The sequence below is a fragment of the Papio anubis genome, chromosome 18 (assembly GCF_008728515.1).
Source record: "Papio anubis isolate 15944 chromosome 18, Panubis1.0, whole genome shotgun sequence".
NCBI lineage: Eukaryota > Metazoa > Chordata > Mammalia > Primates > Cercopithecidae > Papio > Papio anubis.
In genome coordinates, this window is record NC_044993.1 from 16199148 (window position 1) to 16216562 (window position 17415).

Sequence of the window (17415 nt, forward strand, 5' to 3'; positions counted from 1 at the left end):
ACCGCCCGCCTTAAGACGTTTCATCGCATGCAGACCTTCCTCCTTAAGTTCGGACCGTTCCAAGTTTCTTGGCTCCTTTTCCAAGTGGTGCCGATGCCACCCAGATGGGGTGCCCGAGGCTGGGCTTTTGGGGGGCAGTGGTGGTCTCCTGGGCCCTGGACAACCTCCGTCCTCGCGGGTGGGGGCTCATTTCGGACGAGCAGAGCAGAGCTGGGCTGTCCTTGGTCTCTGTTGCCTGAGTCCACGGTGGGTGTGATGCACACACGTGCATGGGGTAGCAATGTCAAGTGCAGCCTGTCCTGGACACTCCAGGCAGGGAAACCCATCCTGGGGGGCAGCATGATGGTGGGGGGGGCGCACTCTGGGGGGAAGAACAGGCATAAGCTCCTTTTCCCCTACTCCATGGGCGGCAGGGAGCCAATTACAAGCTCATTTGGAGACCAAGCCCAGGGTTCCCAAAGCCTGGGGACAGGTGGTACCCCTGCGGGTGAGGAGGGGCTCTTTCAGCTGAAGCAGTGGTTGGGGCACCTGCCCCTCCCTGGACTGCTCTGGGCCTTTCCTCCCCTTGCGCAGTGATCTGCAAAGTGTTCTGCAGTGTGCATTGCCCTTTCATCCAGGAACTCCTGGGGCTCAGCTCCCATCTCCCCAGTGGGGAACTCCCATTGCCCCAGGGAGTCAGGATGAGAAAGGCAGATGAGGGGCTTGGGGAAGGCAGGGTTCAGGGTTCAGGATTCCAGGGCAGGCGGTGCGTGGTGCGCTCTAGGAGGGTGTGGGTTCCAGAGGTGGGGACCTAGGCTCTAGGCCCATGACTCCATTCAGGTGAGTGCAGGCACCAGGCCCTGGGACAGCCAGTACTCCTTGGGGCCATCATGAGCCCCAATCTCCAGGACAGAGGGTGAGGACCCCAGGCAACTGCAGATGTCAGCTGGGAAGGAGCAGGCCGGCTCGTGTTGAGGATTTTCTCTTATTTCTTTATTGGGGTGGGGGTGGGGTGCATCATTCAGATCTTTGTGCTGCTGCCTACGTGCATACAAGTACACACACACACACAGGTATGTGTTCACGTATGTATACATATACACACAAGGCCAGAGCTCTGGTGTGCTGGAGGAGAGGCAAGCTCTTTTTCCAAGAGGGCATTAGAAAGAGGTTGATTCCAGAGGATGAGTGGTGTCTGAGGCTGTAGCCCCCCACAGGGTGGGCAGCCAGCTCTGTGTGAATGCTAGGGTGCAGCTGACAGCGCTGGAGGCCTGAGGGCTGGACTCTGAGAGGAGCTTGGGCAGACAGAGCAGCCTCCGGCCCCAACAGCGCCCTGGGCTGGCAGTCAGGCCCAGCCCTGGTCCTGAGAGGAGGTCCTTGAGCTCCTCAGGAGGGCGTGACAACCCTGAGTGCTTCATGGGACCACTCGGTGGGCCCTCCTCTGTGCCAGGCCTGTCAGAGGACGACCCTCCGGTCCAGGTGGTCCCCACGCCCGCTCCGCTGGTGCCGCACTTCCAGGTGCTTGTTCTGGACCTTCTCAAAGTGCTGCAGCAGCTCTGCGTAGTCGATGCTAGGGGAGTCGGCTTTCTGGGACTTGGGGGCTGCCTTTAGACTGTCTCTGGGAAGAGGGAGCAGAAACGCTCAGTGTCAGGGGATCTGCTCACAGAGGGGCTACTGCTGGAGGGCAGTGGGGTCGGGGCAGAGCCACAGGCTGCTGGGCTCAGCCTCTGGGCATCTCAGGCCTGGCAACTCTTCCCTCACAGCCAGCCCCAGAGCTGGGAAGCCCCTGAACATCCCCGTCTTCCGCAGTTGGTGGGAACAGCCAACACTGCTGCTTGGCTATTGCCCTCGGCCTGTGGGCTGGTGATGGTGGCCAGAGCAGGCATTGCATTGGGAAGCATTTCCTGTTTACGAGTGGCTCCCTTTGGGGTGAAAGCCAGGGCTAGCAGCCAGCCAGGAAGCCAGCTGGGGCCTGGAACAGGGTCGGGGGAGAAGGGGGAGGTGGCAGCTTGGCCCTTTCTCTGAGGCAGGGCTACGACTGGGGAGAACGGGAACTGCTGAAGAGCCTCTGCTGGGCCCTCCACTTGGCAGGACATTTGTTTTTGAGTGTTGGGGCCCTGAGGCCTGCAGTCACTCACTGTCCCTGGGAGGAGGAAAGCCGGTCTCACCACTGGACATGCCGTCAGCTCCTACATTCCTTTTGCTGCCCCCCTCTCCAGTTGCTCTGTACAGCAACATAGGTTGTGCACTGCACAGCTAGTGTGCATGATGCTCCCTATAATCGTGCAATGCGGTAGCCTTGCTGTCCTTGTCAAGCCCAGTGCTTAGCTTGCCCCTGGGGATGAGATCCCCTTGGGCTCCTGTCCCATTCCTACTCACCCTCCAGCAGTGTCTCATGAAATGTTCTACTCCCTCCCTTTGGCCTCACTGGTTTGGAGGAGATCTGTGTGGGCTAGGAAGCATCTGTTTCCAGGCCCTGAGGCCTGGCGGCCCTGGAAAGGGGTCTCAGGAAGACTGTGGCCTGCTCAGCTGAGAATCTTGGGGCCCTTCAAGTTCATGAAAAGATGCCAATTGGTGGGGTGGGGGCGGGGTGGCGTGCAGGCAGTGGCAGAGCACAGGAACTAGACAGACCTGGACCCAACCATAACTCCACCGCTTCCTAACGGTGTGACTTGGGCACGTGACTGTTTCCTCGTCTGCAAAGCGAGGGCTACCTAAGGAGCGCCCTGGGGTGGCTGCCAAGATGCTTTGACAAGATGTGTAAGAGCTTTCCCTGGTGTCCAGCCTCAGCTTAGGTACCTGGCGGGTGCCACTGTGGCTACAGTTCTGCCCCTTCAACGTGAGGCCAGCCGGGGCCCAGCAGCTTGAGGGTGGAAATAAAGGAGGCCATTTTGGGGGACACACAATGGAGCTCCCCCAAAATGAACTCTTGGCCATGAGTTCAGTCCAGCCTGACGGCCAGAGCCTGACAGTTGCCTCTGATGGCCCACCAGCCTGCTGGGCAGGACCGGGGCAGGGGGACTCTTCCCACAGTTGAGATGCCATCTGGGGCCTGGAGGCGGCCTCCTGCACCCCTGCTCAGCTCTGCCTGCCCACACCTGTTCCCTTCCCGCCTCCCTGCTGAAGATGCACCACCGGAAAACATCTTGGACGTGTCTACGGCTGCGGCTGCTGCTTTTCTGGGCCTGGTGCTCCTGCCTCCCTAGCGGGGTTCAGCTGACGTTAGTTCAACAAAGATCAAAAGCAGCCGGGTGGGGCCCATTCTAGAGGGCCAGGCTGCGGGCAGTGTTCTAGGCTGTGGTTGCTCCTGGGAAGGGACCTCCCAGGCACAGTAACGCTGGTCCCAGGTGCCACTGCTCCAAGAGAGCAGCCTGAACTTCTGAGGAGGCCAAGGGACACCCCGGAGCTTCTGCAACCCTAAGTCCAGGGTGTGGTCAGACGCTCCTCTAACCCACTTAGGCCAAGGCCACAAGTGTGACCCTAAAGTGTGTCTTCTGATGCTGGGCACCCATGGGTCTGTGCGTTGCTCCCCACGACACTCCTGGCAAGCCAAGGCCTTAGGTTAGGGGAGCTTAGGGGCTCCAGAGAGATGCTCTCAGCACTGGATGGCAAACCTGGGGAGACGGGCATCGGGGTGGCGGGGGTGGGAAGAGTGGGCCACATCTGCGCCCTGGGCCCTTAGAGTGGCAAGAAGTCCTGCTCCCTGTGATGGGCAGACCCTTCCTGGCCTGAGGTCTTGGGAGCAGGGTGGGCTGTGTCCCCAAGAGTGGGAGACACTGCCTGGGCTGCTGAGCACAGAGGCCAGGCCAGTTCTCCCTGCCCCACCTAACGCGGATGGCCGTTTTCAGGCCCTGCACGTCCTCTGTAGGTTCATAACCATCCTCGGGCACCGAGGCTGAGGCCAGCCAGCCTGCAGCACAGTGCGGCGAGTCTAGGACTCAGGGCTGGCTCTCACTCCTGCCATCCCACCCATGCACCTGTCACCAGCTTTTTCTTAGAGGTTCCCTCCTGCCTCACTGAGGAGACAGTCCCTGGGGAGTGGCCCAGAAGCCAGCGGGTGGGGGAGCTGTGGCCCCCAGGGCCCTGATGGCGCCTGGAGCACAGAGAACCAGGCATGGGCGAGGAGTGTACGAACTCCCCCAGCTGTTCCCGGCTCCAAGGCCTGCCCCGCAACTCGACCCTGTCTGCCAGCTGTCTGCCCCTCCCAGGGCTGGGACTGTCCACAGCTCCCTTCCCAGGGTGTGAGCTGTCTTCCAGGCCCCACCCTGCAATCTGACCCCTTCCCCAGCTGTTCAGAAGGCCCCTGGCGTGCCCACTGCTCCTGTGCCCCTATCTATGGTATCTCTTCCTAGATTCTTGCAAAGAAAGACTGGGGACCCAGGGCATTGAAGGCTAGGGGGTGCCTCACACACCCATTTAGTCCAAATGTGCATTTACTGACCAAGTAACCAAGAGCCCAGAGAGGGCACTGGGCTTGCTGGAGGTCACACAGCAAATCCATGGCAGAGCTCACACCAGATCCTACTCTAGGCCTGCAAACCATGCACTGACCCTCAGAATCTTCTACCCAGAGGCCTCAACCCCTTGGCTCACGACTTGCCTGACTGACCGTGGGAGATTCTAAGGAAAGCCTAATTTTCCCAGCTTCTCTCTGCAAACTTGTTCTACCCTGGTTTGAGGAGTATGATTGCTCTGAGCCTCCACTCCCCTCCCAAGACGAGATCAGCACGCAGAGCCCTGGGAGAGGCGGGGCTGGCTCCCTGGCCAGGAGGCCTCCCAGGAAGGCAGGCTGGTTCCCACAGGGAGACTGGAGGTCACAGGGAAGCAGCCCTTCCTGCCTTCTCCCTGTTTCCAGCTGCACTTTCCCCTCCTGGGTGCCTGCCAGGGTGACCCTAACACTATGGGGCGTTGGAAGGGACAAGGCAAAGGCTGGGCCAGCAAGGCCCGGTGTGGATTCTGGGCCTCTCTTGGAGTCTCTTGGGAGCTGACAGGACTCTGGCCCCAGGAACCCATATGCGCACCCTGCTCCATGGCTGACCCTGCTCCCCTGGGGACACTGCGTCAGGTACTGTCTCCTGGGGACCACCTGGCGGCACCCCGAGCAGCTGGGGTGGTAGCCAGCTCAAGGCCTAGTCCTGCCACTGCAGGGCACTGCCTTCTGGGGAAACGGGGCAGGGAAGGCAGGAGCCTGTCTTGGTGGGGGCCACACTTTCTGGGGGTTCAGCCTCTCCAGCTGGTCTGGGGCAGACAGCCGATCAGGTGCACCACACTCGGTCACCGGAGGGCCAGTCTGGGTGGGAGGGACAGTGGGAGCCAAAGCCAGCAGTGTGGAGTGCATAGGGGCTCCGGACAGGCCTGTCTCAAGGCTGCCTGTGTCCATCGCAAGGGCCAGCACCGGAGGCCCTTTGCTGGAGCAAGGCGCCAGGCCTGCTGAGTGGCTCTAACAGCCTGGGAGGGAATTCTAGACACACAGGGGCATCTGATGCAAGCTGGGCGCGCTCCATTCAGCGTAAATCTTCTCAGTGGCTCTGCTGGTTTCCATGGCGACCTGACAAGTGAAATTTTCCATCTCGGATGCCAAATGCCTGTGGATGAGGCAAAGCCTCCAAGGGTTACCAAATATAGACACGGCCCTACAGACTCTGGGGTAGGGGCCAGCCATGGGTTCAGGGTGGGAGCCGGCAGCCCTCTGACCAGAGGCTGCCAAGTTGGGCATCTTCTCGGTGGAGGGGTGCCTAGGACCTCTTCCTTCCATGGGCAGGACCTGAGCAGGGGAGCCTTGAGTGCACTCCTGCCTCCCACCCCACCCAGGAGGTGGCTGAGAAGGTCCTAGCAATGATGCGGCCTCCCAGTGACCCAGGGTTGAGCCTCTGCCACAGACAGGGTGTGGAGAGGGGCTATGTGAGGCCTGGGAGGTGCCCAGGACAGGCTCCTCCCTTGCTCGATGGCCACTGGGGCCCCCATCTCTAAGCTGGGGCAGGAACTCCTTCCCCTGCCTGGAGTTTCTCTTCAGGGTCCTTTGTCTGGGTAACTCCAGATGCTCTCAGAGTTTTTAGATTTTGCATAGCGTCACTGAGCTGGACCCTGATTGCCTGGAAGTGTTGCTACTCCCGGCCACCGTGCGAACGCTCCCAGAATCCCTCGCTCAGTGCTCTGATGTGGAACACAAAAGGCCAAGGGGCAAGTGGCTGCGGGGGCGGGGATGGTGGCCACAGTGACAAAAGGGGTAGGATGCTGAAGTGAGGGAGGCCTCGGCAGCCCCCGGCACGGCCCTTCCTCACCAGGCTCCTCTGGACCTGTCCCTGCTCGGGGGCGGGGCGGGGGCAGCAGTCCCCAGCCAGCACTCACTCGGTCTGCAGCAGCTCGGGGTTGGGCACGCACTGGAGCCGGTGTGAGAGCAGCTGGAAGGCGCTGCTCTGCGGCAGGAGCATGAGCAGGCCGTAGAGGGCCTTGATCAGGTAGGGGTTGTTCTTCACGTCCAGCAGCTGCAGGCGCAGATCTGGGGTGTGCAGAGGGCAGGGTTCAGGGACCTGGCACTGCTCTGGGACATGCCCAGCCCATACTCCCTGCCTCCGACTGGCCAGGACCACAGGGACCTGGTGCCATGACACCCACAGCCCAAGGACCCAGCTGTGTGGGCCCAGCCAGGTGGCCGTGGCTTCCAGCGAGTCAGGGGCTCCTTCACAGCCCGTCGCGCTGCTCCCGCCTCCCCCAGGAGTGTCCTAGCAGTTTCCATGATCTCATCTTCCTTTCTACCTGCCCACCTGCCTGTCTGATCTTTCCAACAGTCACCTCAGCCCAACAACCCCGAGATGCGCTGTGGGGCCTGGTCTGTTCCCCGCCCCCTGCTCAGCTGCTTCCCTGGTGATATGAGGGCTCGGGGCCCGTAGTGTAACAGATTCTCCAGTCGGCTCCGCACGTGCCAGCACGGGAGAGCTATAAATAGGGTGTGCTGGAGAGAAAGACGGTGGATTAGGACAGCTTTAAGAGAGGGCAGGATGGAAAAACACTTTTGTGTGTAGCGAAACACACACCAAAGCCCCAGAGTGTCTGGAAGGTGCTTCTGGGGGCTCTGGCTCACATGCCAGCCCTGCCACCACCCTGCCAGGTGGAAAGAGACACACCCGGGGGACTGTCCAGCACTCATTCCAGCCCAAGCTGCAGCACAGAGCCCGCTAATGGCTGGCTGCACCACAAGGCAGTCCCAGCTTCCCCAAGGCGCACAGGGGAGGCGGGATTGGAAATGGGCTCACTTCTCTCCTGCGAGCCTCTCCAGGAGAATCACTGGCTTCTACTTTCTTATGTCCCTAGGCCCAGTCCAGGCATTGTTTGTGGAGGATGTGCCATGTGCCCTGGGAAAGGGGCTATGTCACCCCGGCAGCGGCCACACAGGGGGTCCCGCTGACGCAGGGAGCCTGAGCAACCAGGCCTTAGGGCCAGGGTGTCGGTGAGCAGGGAGCAGAGGAATGGAGGCCTCCTGGTGCCCTCCAGAGGAGACCCCCACCACCACTGTCCTAGGCCTGGCTGCCCAGCAGAAGCATGAGCCTGTTTCCAGTCCTTTCTTCCTTTTGGGCCTTGGGGAAGCGGGCACTGCCTGTGGCCAAACCAGCCACCTCTAGGATCCAGGTGACTCAGGGCTGGGACGGTGTTGGGCGAGACCAGGGTGCATCTCTCCTGTTACCCTGCCCCAGCAAAGCTCTGGGCTTGAGGGGAAGGTGCTTGGAGTTCCTCCAGGGTCAGGGAGGGAGGGCAGTCATCCCAGGGATGCTTCTGGAATGCCAAGAATGTACAACTGGAGAGATGAGTCAGGACAGACCAACAGCAGGAGCAGGGTCTTTTTAGGACCTGACCTCAGGTGGCCATGTGGGCACCTGTGTCCCTGGGAGGCCCTCGAGGAAGTGAAATGTCAGGCTGGGCACACTTGGGACAGGCTTTAGTGCACTCTGCGGAGAGCAGGGTCTCCCTCCTGCCCTTCTGTCTCCAGGGCATCAGTTCCCATGGCACCCTGCTGCTTGACGAGGCTGCCCTTTGAAGGGGGCTCAGGAGGGGATGGGAATGGGTGTTCTTTAGCCCCTGCATTCAATTTGGGCTCCAGGGCTCAGGCTGGGCGGGTCAGAGACGCTGCCAGAGAGTATGAGAGGCCCGGGTGGTCAGCTTGGCAGGGAAAGTGGGCACCAGCAGGGTGGCCGCCTGGCTTCTCTACACATTATAAATACACGAGCGTCATTCAAAGTGTGTATGTCGAGGCGCCGAGAGCTGTGCTCACCCCAGCCAGCTGCCACTTTTGCACATTCAGCCTGAGTGTTACTAAGCAGGCAGCTCCTGCCCACTGGCTCCCAGCAAATGCCAACTCTTCTTTCAGGGAGGTGCAGGCATGGCTCTTGGGCCAACAGGAGCACCTGCAGAGGGACCCGGGGGACCCACGACTTCAGAGAGCCAGGGCAGAGGCAGTAGGCTCGGAGGGGTGGCTGGGCAGCCCAGGGGCCTGGTATCAGCCTTCAAGGGGGTTCTGCTGTCAGTGCTGGCTCATGTCCATGAGACTCACCTTGAGGGATACAGGCAGTACCCAGGTTCTGATGCCACCTGCCCCAGCCCTGCTCTGGCTGGCCTTGCAGGCCTACCATCCCAGTCTTTATTTTTTTATTTTTCTGAGACAGGGTCTCGCTCTGTCACCCAGGCTGGAGTGCAGTGGTGCGGTCACAGATCACTGCAGTCTCCATGGCCTTGGCTCAAATGATCCTCCCACCTCAGCCTTCTGAGTAGCAGTGACTACAGGCATGCACTATCATGCCTGGCTAATTTTTAAAAAATTCTGTAGAGATGAGATCTCACTATGGTGCCAGGCTGGTCTCAAACTCCTGCCCTTAAGAGATGCTCTAGCCTCAGCCTCCCAAAGTGCTGGGACTCAACAATCCAGAAGCTTCCCTGGGGTGACTGCTCTTCCTCCCTCCCCAGCCAAAAGAGACCAACTGGAGCTTGGCTCCACCCACCCCACTCCAGGCCAGCCTTGGGCTCATGGTGTGAGGCGTGGTGGGAGGTGGTTCTTACATGTGAAGATGGGACACTCGATCAGCTGCACCAGCTTGTCCACCTCTGCAAGGAAGTCCACGGTGACCTCCAGGTCCCCACTGAGTGTGCAGTCAAGGAAAGTGTGACTGCTGGGCCAGCACAGCCGCAGCTCAGAGCACCACACGCCTTCCCCACCTGCGCCTGGCTTCCTGTGCACAGAGCCTGGTTCTGGTGAAGCACGATTTGGCGCACAAAGGACACCAGTCCCTTCTCCTCTCCTCGCCTTTCTGTCCTAAATGGAACCCCCCTGTTCGGGAGTTCCAGGTTCCGCTCCAGCAGCTGCCTCCTCTGCACCCTCCTGGGCTGGGAGAGGCTCTTATCACAGCGCTGCAGCCCACTGGGGGAGGGATGGGTAGGAAGGGTTCTCTCCTCTCCCGCCAGCAGGGCTTCGCCAGGGCTGCAGTAGGCTTGCGGCGCTGGGCCGTGGCCCGCCAGTCTCTGGGTCACAGAAGTGGCTGAGGAGCAAATCCAGGTTGTAGAAGGTAAGCAGGCCCACTGTGGGGAGTCAGGCAGGGCCACACCTAGCCCTCCACTGAGGTACCTCCTGGCCTCTTCTTCCTGACTCCCAACTCCTGGCTGGTCATGTTGCCTTCTAAATAGCACTCCAATCCTGGCTTACATGTCAGGCACCCACGGATGGGGCTAGTTTGCTTCTTGGTGTTTTAAAAAAAATCTGGCCAGGCATGGTAGCTCACACCTGTAATCCCAGCACTTTGGGAGGCCGAGGTGGGCAGATGGCTTGAGGTCAGGAGTTTGAGACCAGCCTGGCCAACTTGGTGAGACCCTGTCTCTACTAAAAATACAAAAATTAGTTGGGCGTGGTGGTGAACGCCTGTAATCCCAGCTACTTGGGAGGCTGAGGCAGGAGAACCACTTAAACCTGGGAGGCGGAGGTTGCAGTGGGCCAAGATCACCCCACTGCACTCCAGCTTGGGTGACAAAGCGAGACTCTGTCTCAAAAAAACAAAACATCTAACCCTGGATGCCTTTTGAGGAGCGCGGTGCTGAGGTGAGCATTGGTGCCTCCTGCTTCCGAGGCCTCCGCCCAGCCTGCTTCTGCCCAGCGTGTCATCTTCAAGCCTCTTGGGCTCTAGCTCTGTGGTCCCCGAAGGCCCAGGCCTGGGCCGAAGCCTGCAGGCTCACCCAGCCGTCCACCTATGTTTCCAGCTCCGGGCCTTCTCCCCTACCCCCACACCAGGCCCAGGAGGAACTGCAATGAGCAGAGGGCAGCCACCTTCTCCCAGGGGCAGGAGCTGCGGTTCTCTCTTACCCCAGCAAGATAGCCCAGCATCACCTGCTGGCACCCGCCGGGCTGGGCCTCCTCAGTCCCAATCCCAACCCACAAGGTTTCTCCCGGGCCAGCTCCCCTCCAGGAGCCCCTCTTTGCTGCCAACCTCGCTCTCCCAAATACATCCCTCCCCTCCCAGGGTCCTGGTGGCCCTGATGTCACAAGCCCTGAGGCTGAGTGGAGGGGTGGGGAAAGGAGCATGGCACTTGGGCCCGCCTGTTGGGTGAAAAGGGGGCAGCCGACCCCTTCTTGCCCCTCAGTGGCCCAACCCCAACCACAGTGAGAGGAAGGATACAACTTCTGGATGAGGTCATAGGCATGCCGGTAGTTCTGGGTGAGGAAGCAGAGGGACACCGTGGTGACTGGGTTGTGGCACCAGGAGCGGTACAGGCAGCAGAACAGGTTCTGGCTCTCCTGTGGGGGAAGAGGTGTGAGCCGTGAGGAGACCCCCGCTCCTTGCCCCCTCCTGGTCCATGTGGGGACCTGAGGGAAGGGCCACAGGTCTAAGACCCAGGGGTCTTTGGTCGGGGGCAGCCAGAGCCAGCTTAGCACTCCGGCTGTTAGGCATCCCGGCTGGGAACGAGCCGTCACAAAGGAAACGCTGACAGCTCCTCCGTAGACCCTGTCATTACCTCCCAGTCCCAGAGCTGTGTGGTGGCTGTGAGGGCCTGGCTGGGAGTGGCTGTCCTTTGTGCTGGCATGTCTGCCCTCGGCAAAATCACAGTAATTGTCCCCTACTCCCTGCCCCCCTCCAGAACTCTGTGGTCCCGGAGCCCCATGGGGCTGGGAGGGCGACGGGGGGGAGTGGGCAGGGAAGGGAGGAAGCACACTTAAATGCCGTCTCCTCCCCACCTCTGCAGGCCACCTCGAACACTTGGAAACCACCCAGGAACCCAGCCCACACTTGGGGGAGCCCCTGCCCCGGAGGAAAATTCTTAAGGCCTCTGCGAATGTCTGGAAGGAACCACAGGAGGGAGGCAGGGCTGTGGCCTGGATCGTGCAGAGCCACTTGGCCCCAGATGCCCCCGGACATGGGCCTGGATATCCCCGAGGCTCCTGGGGAGGGTGCAAGCAGGGTCTGAGCCGGCAGGGGGCCTGGGAAATGAAACCCCTGGAGTCCCTGCCTCCAGGACAGCGCCTGTCCCTGCACGGCCTCTGCAGCCACCACCCTCAGCCAGCACATGAGAGGCCTGGGACCCGCATCTCTCCTTGGTCATAGGGGAGTGAGACTGAGCGTCTTTTCTGCTCTCTCGGACCAGTCGTTGGCACGTCCTCATCCAGAGCCTGGGATGGATGGGCAGCAAACTTGACACCCTGGCTTATGACAGGTGCCTTAGGAGCCAGATGTGCCCAGCTGTGGGAGAGAGGGGCCAGGCCAAGGAGGGCGAGAAGAGCAGTTAACCCCTGATTCGCCAGCATGGTTATAACCCAGAGGCCTGGCCCTGAGAGGGTAGCACTGACCAGCGGGTAGGCCCACAGCCAGCAGAGCCTCTGTTTTCTTTTTTTTTTTTTTTTTTTTTTTTGAGACGGAGTCTTGCTCTGCCGCCCAGGCTGGAGTACAGTGGCCGGATCTCAGCTCACTGCAAGCTCCGCCTCCCGCGTTCACGCCATTCTCCTGCCTCAGCCTCCCGAGTAGCTGGGACTACAGGCGCCTGCCACCTCGCCCGGCTAGTTTTTTGTATTTTTAGTAGAGACGGGGTTTCACCGTGTTAGCCAGGATGGTCTCGATCTCCTGACCTCGTGATCCGCCCATCTCGGCCTCCCAAAGTGCTGGGATTACAGGCTTGAGCCACCGCGCCCGGCCAGAGCCTCTGTTTTCAAGGGGGCAGTGCCTGGAGTGGGACTAGGGTGTCAACCAACGGAAAAGGCAGGGCTGTTGGGGGGTCAGGATGGACACATGGACCCTTCTGCTGGCAGAGACCTCAGTGCCGGTGACATGACACACCTGTGGTTAGTGCTGTGTGCAGCCACTCACCCAGGATCCCTATTTCCCAATGGACCAGGGGAGGTCTCGATTTCAACCCCATCTTCTCCCTGACAGCCTCCTGGGGCCAGCCGAGGGGCGGGCTGACACACGGTGTGCCCCCGGCATGCAGGAGCACACCTGAGGATGGAGTCACGGACGCAGCCTACCAGGGTCTTCAGGTCCTTCAGCTGGTTCCTTAGCTGGAAGAGCTCCGTGGAGGTCAGCAGGATGGTGTTGAGGGCGTGGACCATGGTCGAGGCGAACTTGAGGTCCTCCTCCCGCAGCAGGATATCTGCCATCGAGTGGAAGATGTTCTCCGCGTTCAGCAGGAGGCACAGCTGCCTGGAGAGCAGGCAGAGCGGGGTCAGGGCGCAGGACGACCTGCGTCTCAGCCTGGGAGGCCTCCTCTTGGTTTTACAGCGTTCTGGGGAAATCTGCCCTTTCCTGAGGCCGGTGTGGAGCCATGACTCTGAGGCCTGTGGTTGTGGGGGGGCGGGGAAGGGTGGGGGGAACGCCGCACCTGCCTCCAGGCTTCCCAGCACTGCTTACCTGGGCCTAGCCATGCCAGGGTGTCCCACGCTATACTAATCCCTGGGCACAAGAGAAACAGCTGGGCCTCCAAAATAGTCCCTGGGACCCCGTCACCTTCCTGAACTCCCACACGCTTGGGCAATGCCCGCCACCCCAGGCCAAGACACAGCTGTCCCCCGCTGGGCTTTCTTCTCTTGCTAGAGTTCATCTTCATCCGGCCAATTCTCCACACATTGGTCACCTGTTTACTGCCCCACTCCTCCCCCTGGAAGCCCCCGAGGTCAGGGATTTGTGCTGTTCGGGCTGTACCCCATGGCCTGGAGCACAGATCCATGTGGGATCAGCATTATGACCCTGAGTTTTTTCTTCACTGTACGGATAGTGAAACTCTGGTGAAGTGACTTGACCAAGGTCGCGGAGTCACTTAGGGCCAGAGCCTAGCTCGCTGGTCCCTGGGCCATGACCCCTTTCCCATCTCTTGTCTAGTAAGAGTCATTCAGTGCGAAGGATTGGACTTTGTGAGAGGAGCCTCCCCATTATACAAAAGGAAAAAACTGAACCCAGAGGATGAAAGCAGATTCCCCAGGGTCCCGGGGCCAGATGACACTAGCAGTGAGAAGTGGGTGGTGAGGACAGGCTTGGAGGAATCCGCGCTGCTTTTCCACGTGCCCTCGGAGGCCTGGCCTGCAGGGGAAGGGCGCCTGGGCAATGCTTCCCAGCTGGAGTCCCAGGGATTTGGGAGCTTCCCAAAACAGCATGATGCAGGCAAGATGGGGCAGGAGTGGGGTGGCTGGTGAGAGGGTGGTGTGCACCACTGTGCTTCCTGACTGCTGGGCTGGCGGCAGCATGGCACCCCTGCCCACACCACCTCCCATCTAGGGCTGAGCTCTGGAGCCTGACGCCGCGTCCCGTCTCCAGGGAAGCACCACCACAGGTCCCACATGGCGTTGGAGGCCCCGAGGTCTCAGGTGCTCAGTGAGGTGAGCCACATTTCTTGGCGGGGGGCCTGAAACACCTCCATCTCCTCCCAGGTCGCTGGACTCAGCCTCTGCTCTGCATGAGCTGGGCCCAGCTTCCCGAATGCCCCTGAACGCCAGCCATGGCTCTGGGGCCAGACTGGAGAAGATTCCTCCCCACCCCCAGCCCCAAAGGAACCCCAGAGCATTTGGTAACAAAGAGGCCAGACCACAAAGCGCAAACAGTAGGCAGGCCGTTCCAGCCTACCCTGGCTGGAGCCTGCAGGCCTGGGCAAAAAACCACGAGAAACAGAAACAAGAGGCGCAGGGAGGGGGTGGTGGCCGCACGAGTGAGGGCCGCTTCATCTCCCCACACATGCCACGAGGACCCTGCCGTGCCGGGGGCTCCCCCGGGGTTAGGAGGCAGGTGAAGGCCTCAGCCAGGTGTCCTCAACTACCAGCAGTGTGATCTCAATGTCTCCGCACAATTTCTCCACTTTAATTAGGGGCAATACCTATCTGTGAAACAGGGGGAAGTTCTCAGAGGGCAGCCTGAGGACGAGGAATGCAGACGAGGAACAAGCCATGGAAGGCCAGTGTGTGGGACATGGTACCACAGGGGCCACAGCTCCTCTGGGGAGCTGCTGGCCGCAGAGGGAAAGCCCAGCCAGGCAGCCTCAAGCCAAAGGCCAGGAGGTGGCGGCCCCGCTGTAGAGCCCAGACAGTGCTTCCCGGCCCCTCCCGGTCCCGCAACCCCTCCATGAGCCCTGTCTCCACGGCTGTGGTACAGAAATGTTCCAGAAGGGCAGGCACAGGAGGAAGGGGGGCGTTCTGACAAATGGTCACAAGTGCCCATCGCCGGCAGCTGGTGCCGTCTCCATGACAGAGGCCAACAGCTGAGCCGCTGCCAGGCAGCGCTCTCCAGGGATCCAGGCCGGCAGACGGGACCTGTGGCAGCGGAGGGCAGGGTGGCGCCCACGTGAGGGCAGGCTGAGGAGGGTGTGGAGGGAGGGATGGATGAGGGGCTAGTGGTGAGGAGAAGCTGCGCCTCCTGGTGGTCTGTGGTCCCCATCGGTGACTCCCACACATGCCCTCCAGCCTGAGCCCCCGCTGGGCTCTAGATGGAACAGCTGCTTGCCTGGTGGAAGGCCCTGCCTGGCCACCTAGCAGGCATTTCAAACCTCGCTGGGCTACAACCAACCCTTGGTGTCCCCATGGACTTGCCACTCCCTCCTCATCTCAGTAAATGGTGGCATTGCCCACCCAGCTGCTCAGGCCCAAACCATGAGTCATCCTGACCCCCAGTCCCTCTGTTGGGTCCACTGGCAGGTATGGGGGCCTTACCCTGGGAGCACATCCTACACGGCCACCCTGCCCCACACCCGCCCCCATGCCTAGGGGGCTGTCAGTATCACCTGCCTGGTCCATCTCCCCATGTCTCAGGATCTGCCTCCTGCTGCTTCTCCTGCCCCCACAGTCCACCCTCCACACACCAACTGGACAATCCTAAAGCATGCCCACCAGAGCATGCCCCTCCCTGCTGGGATTTGCTAGCGGCTTCCTCCTGGATCTGAAACAAACCCTGCCCCTCACCTCGGCCTACAGGGTCTCACACCTCTCACTGGTTCCTCTCCAGCCTCCCTCTTCTGTCCCTCCTCCACTGATGGTGTTCTAGCCTCTTAGGTTTTTCAGTTCCTGACCTCGCCAAGCCCACGTGGCCCTAGAGGCTCCACCTGCTCTGCCCTGGCCCGATGGCTCGGCCAGGAACAGCACGTAGCAGGGTCCTCCCAGACATCGAGGCCTCGGCTGCAACCTTAGGTCCTGGTGAAGCCTCAGTCTGAAATGTATGCCCCTCCTACCAGACCCTTCTAAGAGAAAGTTCTGGTTCTTTCAGGGCACTTATCCCCAAGAAGCAAGGGTCTCCTGGACAGAATGGGAGGTGCAATGACCCCCCACCCCCTCCCCCAGGCCAGCACATCCTCTCCGTTCATGCCCAGGCAGGCCTCTGTGCTGTGCAAACACCGGTGTGTGGAAAACGGCGGCCTGATGTTACATTTTTACTCTTGTCACCCCTCAGGGCAAGCCCTGGCCTGGCTGCCCTGCCGTGCCCTGCCCAGGTCTTGTACTCTCTCTCTCTTTTTTTTTTTTTTGAGATGGAGTCTTGCTCTGCCGCCCAGGCTGGAGTGCAGTGGCACAATCTCGGCTCACTGCAAGCTCCACCTCCCAGGTTCACGCCATTCTCCTGCCTCAGCCTCCTGAGTAGCTGGGACTACAGGCGCCCACCACCACGCCTGGCTAATTCTTTTGTATTTTTAGTAGAGGCGGGGTTTCACCATGTTCGCCAGGATGGTCTCGATTTCCTGACCTTGTGAGCCGCCCGCCTGGGCCTCCCAAAGTGCTGGGATTACAGGCGTGAGCCACTGCGCCCGGCCTAGATCCTGTACTCTCTTGCTGGCTGAAGAGGCCTGGGAAGCCGGCTCATCCCAGGAGACTCCGGAGCACAAGCCTCCTCACGAGATGTCTCCCTCTGAGTATCGCTAATTAAAGCACCACAAGAGGGAAAGGGAGAGGAGAGGCCGGGAGTAGGCACCACAGAGAGCAGTGCTGAGGCCCTGCCATGCTCCAGCCGCTCGCTCAGCCACCCTTGCCCCAGGAGGAGGAGCCTGGAGAGGCTGTTCTGGGGCTGGCAGCAGAGGGGCCTCCACTGAGGGCGACTCCCATCCTGCCGCTGCGGAGGAGGTGGGGGCCGCATCCTGCCTCGACCCCAGGTCACCCTAGGTTTGGGGAGAAGGATCCCAGATCGCTCGGTTGCAAAGCCTCAAGAAGACGGTAATAATAGCGGAAGTGTTGGCCAGCTCACGGGGCCCTTACTAGAGGCCAGGCTCAGGGTGGAGGGTGTGAGAAGTGGGTCCTTGAGTCAGGAAGCTGGGGAGGGAGGAAAGAGGGCCCATTTTCCACTACAGTCCCCAGTCCACACAGGGATCTGTACAGACAGGTGGCCTCGGAGTTACCACGCACCTGGCACTGGGCTCTGAGCTAGCTCCACTCGTGGTGTCATGCTGAGTCCTCACACAACCTGGGCAGGGTTGCCACCCCCATTGCAAAGAAGAGGAATCGGGGGTTCAGAGAGGACCCACAGCTGACCAGAGGAGGAGGAACAGAGGAGTCAGACCTAGAAGAATCGCCTTCCAGAACCTGAGTTCTTCCTCACCACTCTGCTTCCCCATGCCCGCTGTGAGTGGGCACCAGGGGCTGTCCCTGCCCGGCGGAGGCCTGGCAGATGGCTGCCTCGCAGGGCTGCTGCGTCATCACTTCTTTGCTGAGCCCCAGCCCAGCTTGAGTTGCCTGCCTGGCTCCCAAGCACAGCGTCAACAGTGGAGCACAGCTTGCAAGCATTAAACATGTGCCCATATTTTCCAACACCCGCATGAAAATGCTATTCGTCATGAGACAATGGCCTGGAATGTGCTTGGGAACAAGGCAGAGACCTGGGGTGGGAGGGAACCTGAACAGGGTCTAGGAGGGCATAGGGGACCTCTTGTACCACCCTGGAGGCCCACCGTGGGGCTGGAGGAGGGCAGGGGTCCACAGGGGAGTGTGTTGAGTCAGTAAGGGGGCCTCTGGTG

At 60.6% G+C, this 17415-nt stretch overlaps 1 protein-coding gene across 5 annotated transcripts in view; it reads right to left on the reverse strand.

Moving 5' to 3' along the window:
- Positions 1-950: 950 nt before the first annotated feature.
- Positions 951-17415, reverse strand: part of VAC14 (VAC14 component of PIKFYVE complex) — a 116464-nt gene continuing 99999 nt past the window's right edge. For 2 of the 5 annotated variants that reach the window (XM_031658109.1, XM_003917161.4), the window contains 5 exons: positions 12470-12644; positions 10632-10750; positions 9028-9107; positions 6328-6478; positions 951-1597 (listed from right to left, as the gene is read on the reverse strand). In XM_031658109.1, the coding sequence (XP_031513969.1) occupies positions 1435-1597; positions 6328-6478; positions 9028-9107; positions 10632-10750; positions 12470-12644 (688 nt within the window). In that variant the 3' untranslated portion in view covers positions 951-1434. Of the gene's footprint in view, positions 1598-6327; positions 6479-9027; positions 9108-10631; positions 10751-12440; positions 12645-17415 lie in introns of all 5 variants that reach the window. The other 3 variants (XR_002519307.2, XM_021932155.2, XM_021932154.2) reach the window with 3 other exon arrangements.